This window comes from Anas platyrhynchos, chromosome 14 (assembly GCF_047663525.1).
Source record: "Anas platyrhynchos isolate ZD024472 breed Pekin duck chromosome 14, IASCAAS_PekinDuck_T2T, whole genome shotgun sequence".
Lineage (NCBI taxonomy): Eukaryota > Metazoa > Chordata > Aves > Anseriformes > Anatidae > Anas > Anas platyrhynchos.
This window is the reverse complement of record NC_092600.1, coordinates 14388558-14395947: the sequence shown is the minus strand read 5'-3', so window position 1 is coordinate 14395947 and position 7390 is coordinate 14388558. Positions and strand designations below refer to the sequence as shown.

Here is a 7390-nt window from a genome sequence, read left to right as displayed (position 1 = left end):
GGGGGCAGGGACCGGGGGCCGCCCGCGCTCGGCGCGCCGGGGTAATTGAATCCCGGGCTGTACAAACTAATAAACTGCCGCCTTGTCACCGCTCCTGCGAGCACGGGCTCGCCCTACCAGGTGCTGATCAAATACCATTACATTCTATTAAAAGGAAAATTCTATTCCCTGTTTTCATTTCCCTTTATAAGAGGGGAACTAAGTAAATGCGGCTGAGCGTTATTTAATTTTTAACGCCTTTAGTCCAATTTGGACGTCAGGGAGCGTCTGCAAACTCGCTTAGCGGCCGCCTCCCGCTCCGCCGCCGCCAATTAACCGGGGCCGGGGCCGCGCCGGGACCCCCCAAAAAAAAACACCCGGACCCGCTCCCCGCTGCCGTCGGGGCGGGCGCCGGGGCTCCATCGCCGCCGCCGGGGGCCGCGGGGCCGGGCGGGGCCGGGCGGGGCCGTGCCCGACGGGGCGGCCGGGGGGGCCCGGAGGGCTGCGGGGGGCTGCGGGGGGCTCCGGGGGGCTCCGTGCCCCGCGCTCCCCCCCGCGGGCGCGCCCCGACGGCGGCCCCGCCCCCGCGCCCCGCCCCGCGCGCGCCCATTGTCCTCCCGCCCCGAGTGACGTCACCGCGGGTCCGGCGGTTCGGGGCGGGAGGGGGGGGGGGTGTGGGGGGGGCTCTCCCCCGGTGGCGGGGCGGCGGGAGCCAATGGGAGCGCAGAGGCCGGGCGGCGGCGGCCAATGGCGGCGGCGGGGGCGCACGCGGCGCGGGGCGCGCGGCGGCCCCGCGGAGATGCCGGGCGGGCTGGCGGGGCGGCGCGCGCTCCGCAAAGTTCCCGCGCGGCGCTCGGCGGGGCCGGCCGGGCCCGCGGTGCCGAGCGGTGCCGGGCGGTGCCGGGCCGAGCCGGGCCGAGCCGGGCCCTACCGCGCTGTCCCGGGCCGCGCCGCGCCGGGCGGTGCCAGCGGCTCCTTTATAGCGGGCGCGGGCGGCGGCGGCGGGGCGGCGGCGCGGGAGGAGGATGGAGCCGGCGGCGGGCGCGCAGCCCCAGCCGCAGCCGCAGCACGAGCCCATCAGCTTCGGCATCGACCAGATCCTGAGCGGCGCCGAGCCGGACGCCGCTCCCCCGCCGCCGCCGCCGCCCCCCCGGGGCCCCGACGGCGCGGCCTTCCTGGGCGGGCGCGGCGGAGCGCCCTACCCGGCGCTGCCCGCGCCCTTCCCCGCCATCGCGGCGCCCTTCGAGGACTCGGGCTCGTACGGCGTCAACCTGAGCCTGGCCCCCGGAGGCGTGATCCGGGTGCCGGCGCACAGGCCCATCCCCGGGGCCGTGCCGCCGCCCATCCCCAGCGCCATCCCCGCCGTGCCCGGCCTGGGCGGCCTCAACTTCCCGTGGATGGAGAGCAGCCGCCGCTTCGTCAAGGACCGCTTCACGGGTAAGGCGGCGCCGGGCCGCGGCTAACGGAAAGAAAAAAAAAAAAAAAAGAAAAGAAATCGAAAAAATAAAAATTAAAAACGTAACAAAATAGCGGTGGCGGCGGGGGGAAGGAGCGGGCGGCGGCGCGGCCCCGGCACCCCCCCCCCCCCCGGCACGAAGCCGCCGTCGGGGGGCGGCGGGCGCGGGGCCGCCGTCGGGCCGGGGCCGACCCCTGTTGCTTCCCCCCCGGGCAGCGGCGGCGGCGCTGACGCCGTTCACGGTGACGCGGCGGATCGGGCACCCCTACCAGAACCGGACCCCGCCGAAGCGCAAGAAGCCGCGCACGTCCTTCTCCCGGGTGCAGATCTGCGAGCTGGAGAAGCGCTTCCACCGCCAGAAGTACCTGGCGTCGGCCGAGCGCGCCGCCCTCGCCAAGTCCCTCAAGATGACGGACGCCCAGGTGAAGACCTGGTTCCAGAACCGGCGCACCAAGTGGCGGTGAGTCCCGAGCCCCCGGGGCCGCCCCGTCGGGGCCCGGCACCGCCCGCAGCCCCGGCAGCGCCGCGGCCGCGCTGAGCCGGGCCGGGAGCCGGGAGCTCGGCGTCGGGCTGCGGCTCCTCCTTCCCTTGGTTTTCCTTAGTTATTTTGGGTTGGGTTGGGATTTTTTGTTGGGTTCGGTTTGGGATTTTATTTCTTTATTTTTATTTTTTTGCTTTGGTTTGGGTCGTGGTTGTTTTGTTCGTTTGGTTTGGTTTTTCTTTTTGGTTTGTGTTTTTTTATGGTTTGGTTGGTTGGTTTTGTTTGTTGTTGGTTTTTTAATTATTATTATTGTTGTTATTATTTTCGTGTGATTTTTTTTTTAACATAATGTTCTATTCGGAAAGAACGAAAAAAATGAAGGAAGGGAATTACTGGGAAAATTCGGGGGAAGGATTGCAAAAATCGGGGGAAATATCGGGAAAACGAGGGGTTGCTCGGACGGTTTGTCCGGCAAAAGGCTGATTCCGAAAAGGGCAGATATTCTGCAAAATGGGGGGGGGTCGCCGCAGCTCGGGGGGCTCCGCCGCCCGCAGCGCCTCCGCCGGGGCCGCCCCGCTCCCGGTCCCGGTCCCGGTCCCGGTCCCTGTCCCGGCGGTGCCGGTGCCCGTCCCCGGGGCGGCCGGGCTGAGCGTGTCCCCTGGCAGGCGGCAGACGGCGGAGGAGCGGGAGGCCGAGCGGCAGCAGGCGAGCCGGCTGATGCTGCAGCTGCAGCACGACGCCTTCCAGAAGTCCCTGAACGAGTCGATCCAGCCCGACCCGCTGTGCCTGCACAACTCGTCGCTGTTCGCCCTGCAGAACCTGCAGCCCTGGGAGGAGGAGAGCGCCAAGATCCCCCCGGTCACCTCCCTCGTCTGAGCCCCGGCCACCGCCGGGCACGCAGCGGACTCGCCCCCGCTCCGGGTCCCGGTCCCGGTCCCGGCACGAGCGGAGCCCCCGGGCCCGGCCCCGTTCCCGGGCCCAGCAGCAGGACCGGGCCCCCCGCGCCGCTTCCCCGGGGCCAAGGCGGCCGCGGCGGGGCCCCGCGCTCCGCTTGTATCTTCGTGTCGATGTTCCACTAGGAGGGGAGATAATGTCACTTTTTGTAAGAAGTGTTAATAATTTAATTTATTTATGCATCGAGATTTTGGGCACTATTAATATGGAATTATATAAAACCTCGATTATTTATATCGAAATCCGGACATAGGGATTTTGTGTTGGCTTTGGAACAAAAGGCTATTTTATTTTATTTTTTTTCCCGTTCTGAGGATAGTCTAAAGAAAAAAAAAACGCACCTACCTATCACTTAGCGGAGGGGACTAAGTGGAGCCGGTGATGACTCATTAGCTTAGGAAACCCTATTAAGCTGAAAAGCGGTAGCTTCCATCTGTCCCAGGTGAAGTTAATGTCAGCTGTAATTTATTCACCGTAGTAATAAGGGCTCCTTTCAGGCGACACACACACTTTATTTCGTCCTCACCTTCTCCTGCCGACGAGCTTAGCGCACCGAAACAGCACCCGCACCCTCTCCTTTCGCCACCGACTCTAGAGAAAGCGCCTTATGTTTCATAATAAAGAAGATTTGGGGTTGACACAGACCATGTATAATACTTTGTACTTGCCGAGACGTGTAAATAAACGTTTTCTTTAAAAACGCCTCTCCGCTCCCTGCGTGCCTCGGGGCGCCGCCGCCGCACCGGGACCGGGACGGGGACGGGGACGGGGACCGGAGCCGGGCTGGAAACGGCGGGGCCGAGCCGGAGGTGAGCGGGCGGCGGAGCGGGGACGGCACCGGGCCGGTACCGGGAGGGCACCGGGGACGGCACCGGGACCGGCACCCGCGGCTCCGGGCGGTGCCGGCGGCTTCGGGAGCCGCTGCCACGACCCCGCCGCCGGCCCGGGGGGCTGCGGCCGCTGCCTTTCGTTTGCCGCTTTTATTTCGCGTTTGGGTTATTCGGTATCGAAGGCCGGGCCGCTGGGGGGCTGCGGGGCCGGCCGGGGGCGGCGGGCGGCGGAGCGGGGCCGGGCGCCGCGAACGGGGCCGCCGGGGGTCGCCCGCTCCTGGGCTGGCCCCGACCCCCAACAAGGGGCAGGGTCGGGGCTGGAGCCCGTCCCCGGGGTGGGGGGGGGGGGGGGGGGAAGCGGCACCGCATCTCCTGCCAGCGCCACTCCCGGGGGCGATGGGGCTCGGGCTGCCCCTGCCGCAGGGGTTTGGGTTGGATTTGGGTTGGGTTTGGGTTGGTTTAGCCCGGGGGGGGGCTGCGGCGGTGCGAAGGCAGGGCCCGATCCTGCCCCCGGGGCTGTGCCGAGGCTGCTCGGCCGGCGCCGTTCAGCACCCGGGGATGTGCGGGCTGAGCTGGGCAGCGGCCGAGAGGAGGGGTCTGGCGGGGAACGGAGGATTAAAAATCAAAAATAATAATAACCAAAAAAAAAAAAAAAAAAAAAAGCAACGAGGCGATCTGTCCCTGGCCACGGATTCTCGGGAATTCCGCTTGCCCACAGCTTTTGGCCGTCCCCGTTGTTATCCCCATCACTGTTCCCATCCCTATCCCCGTCCCCGCCGCCGCCGTCGGGGCCGGGGCCGGGCAGCGCCAGGAACGGCAGCGGGCAGGGGGAGGCCGGGCCGGGGCCGAGCTGAGCTGCCCCGGGGCCGAGCCGAGCTCAGCACCACGGGAGGGGGCTGCAGTAAGCGGGGCCCCGCTTTCACGCCTGTTCCTTGTTGTGTTTGGTCGGTGCCCCCTGCCAGCTACAAACTGCCTGCGTTTTTTTTTTTTATTTTTTAATTTTTTTCAACGCCTCCTTATTCTTTAGCTGTCGGAGTACTCCACGGCCCCACGCCGCTGTATTTTCCCGATTTCCCTGCATATTTTTTATTATTATTTTTTATTTTTTCCCTGCGCGTTGTCGGAGAGCTCAGCACCGCCGCGGTCGGCTCTGCGGCAGGCGCGGAGCTCGGCAAAGCCACCGAGCGCCGCCAGCCCCGGTGCTGCCAGCCCCGGCAGGGCTCCGCTCTCCTCCCCGGGACGTGCTGGGGGCACGACGGCGGGATCGGGCCTCGGGGGGGCCCCAACTTTCCGAAGGACTTCAGAAACCGGTGGCTGCCGTTTCTGCCGTGCGAATAGCCCCGGTAGCAGGGTGCTGGCACGGGGAGCTGTGTGCTGGGGCTCGCCGTGGTGTCTTTGTTCAGAGGAGAGGGTTTTGGGGTTCGGAGATGTGCAGAGCACAAGGGCCAGGCTGCAGCTCGCATCCGCGGTGTGTGGGGTGAGACGGCTCGGGGGCACTGATGTGGCCCTGCGAGGAAGGCGATGGAAGCGGGGAGAGCTCCAGCCCCTGCCTGGGCAATGTTCATGGGAGCGCCAGGGAAACGCCAGTGGGAACCACTACGCTGCATTTCCCTCCCCGTGGGTGACAGCAGCGGTCCCTGGCAGCCCGGTTCGGGGGTGGCAGGGCTGCCCGACGCTCCCTGCTGTGCGTTTCGGGATGTCCATCAATGGGTGAAGCCAGCCACGGGGCGTGCGGGGACCTTTGGTGCTCCCAGCGTGAGCCTGTCCGTCCCTGGGGGTGCAGATGCCCGGGGAGCAGAAGGCTCGTTTTTGGGGTGGGCTGCTTGGCTGTGCTGACCCTGGTGGGAGTGCTGCCCACGTGCTGCCCCCGGGCTGTGCGCGGTGCCTCGGACACCTCGATCCGGGCTGCTGTCTGCGGGCAGCGGTTTGACTTGCAGGTTCCTGACGCAGCCTGGTTTGCCCCCACCCTCCCACCCCTGCCAAATGCCCCCTTCCCTTCGTGGGAACCTCCTGCAGACACCCAAAGAAGGGGGAGAGGGAGCGAGAGCAGCAGCTCCGACAGCCGTACTGCGGCACGGCCGCTCTCCTACGGGCCCGGCTCACTCGGGGGGTGCATTTTGAGCAGAGGCTGCATGAGCCTGGTGAGAAAGATGTGGTCTGAGAGTGTTGGAGGGGCTACACATCCCCCTGAGCCGTTTTAATATGTTGATGTTTGATGCTGTTAGGAAACTGATAATTCTTAGCATGTGGATGATCTTTCCTAAGCAGCCTGAACGGCCGCGTCTCCGTGCGCGGGCACCCTGGGAGGCACAGGCTGCGTGCTTACCTTCCCTCCTCTCGGAGCTTCAAGCCTGGGAAAACTCCTGTTCAAACACATGGGGATGGAAAACGAGGGTGAGTGTTATTGAATTATCCATGGGACTTAACGCTGGGCAGATCGGTGTCTTAACTTGGCTTAATCAGGTGTGCAAGTGATTTTCTGAGTGGGGCCAAGCAGCTGAGTGCGCAGTGCAGGGCTCAGGGCAGCCAGGGCCACGCGAAACACTCACCCCTTCGTCAGGGTCCCTCCTGACTTTCCAGCCAAAACCCAAAGCAACCCCTTAGCACGCTTGCATGCACGGGCGCAACCCCTCTCGGTATAAAAATGGCTGCAGAATTTGCATCTCTCAGCATTATTTTGTGCCCAGGGTATTAGATGTTACGAAGTAATGCACGGTGATCAGATCTGCATAGGCAATCCTTTTCCTAAATGGCCCTTAAAATCAATGGGTTATTAGCTCTCCTTCTCCACTCGGTGATGAAAGCGCGGCCCTGGTAAACATGCAAACTGCACAATATTCAGAGCCTCGGTTTACGAAAGTGTTTCACTCAGCTAGGTCATAATTTAGCTTATTTATAGCTAACATAAATAATACCGAGATTTACACCTCCCTCTCACGGAGGATTTTTCCTTGAAGCGTGTATTTCTGCACTGCAACCATCGCTACCACCGATGAGGAATTATTTTGGGGGCTGTGGCTCATCTGGGTGAGCACCTGCTGCTGTAGCTGCTGCTCCCGAAGTGGCAGAAGTTGCTCGAGCCAACTGGAGCGGGGTGACAGCATTCTGCAGCTGGGCATTTTGGGGAGAAGGGGAACGTGCACCCTGTGCTGTGCTCTGCTGGGGGTGTTTCCCTTCATGCTGTGCTTCCCTTGCCCACTCTCTGGGGGCCACGAAGCTCTGAACTTTTCAGACTTGCAGCAGCGTTAAGGTTAGAGCAATAATGGCATTTGGATATCCTACTCCTATGAATTTTATTTGCAGCTACAAGGTAAAATACTCTCTTGAAGTCACTGTGGAAAGTAGGAGCTGGCTGCCTAAAGGCGCCTCTGTGCTGTGCGTTCAGAGATGTCCAGGTGTCCGTGGAGCTGAGGCACCTGACAGCTTTCCTGTGCTCTCTGGGTGGCACAGGTGAAGGCTCCCGCACCTCTTCTGGAGCTGGGCACAATGTGCTGCCGTGCCCCATGCCATTCTTCAAAACACCTTGATTGATTACATTTTTTAAAGTGAAATCTGGCCCTGGGTAGGGGACTCATGCAGCACATCTCCCAGTAACATTTACAGAGCACCCGTGCAAGGATCGGCGTGCCTGCCGTGTGGACCTTGGTGGCCTCACTGAAGTTTTCAGCCAGAGCTGTGGAGTACCCAGTG

The 7390-nt window shown here is 63.5% G+C and overlaps 1 protein-coding gene across 1 annotated transcript; it reads left to right on the top strand.

The window, feature by feature from the left end:
• The first annotated feature begins 762 nt into the window (after positions 1-762).
• TLX3 (T cell leukemia homeobox 3) lies at positions 763-3573 on the top strand. The gene is made up of 3 exons (XM_027468561.3): positions 763-1416; positions 1652-1895; positions 2582-3573. The coding sequence occupies exons 1-3, from the start codon at positions 1005-1007 to the stop codon at positions 2790-2792; spliced, it is 867 nt and encodes a 288-aa protein (XP_027324362.1). The 5' UTR covers positions 763-1004; the 3' UTR covers positions 2793-3573.
• The last annotated feature ends 3817 nt before the right edge of the window (positions 3574-7390 follow it).

Coding starts and splice junctions, on each gene's coding strand:
- TLX3 (XM_027468561.3), top strand. CDS start 1,005: ATGGAGCCGGCGGCGGGCGCGCAGCCCCAGCCGCAGCCGCAGCACGAG. Junction 1,417..1,651: donor CGTCAAGGACCGCTTCACGG/GTAAGGCGGCGC, acceptor CCCCCCGGGCAG/CGGCGGCGGCGCTGACGCCG. Junction 1,896..2,581: donor AACCGGCGCACCAAGTGGCG/GTGAGTCCCGAG, acceptor GTCCCCTGGCAG/GCGGCAGACGGCGGAGGAGC.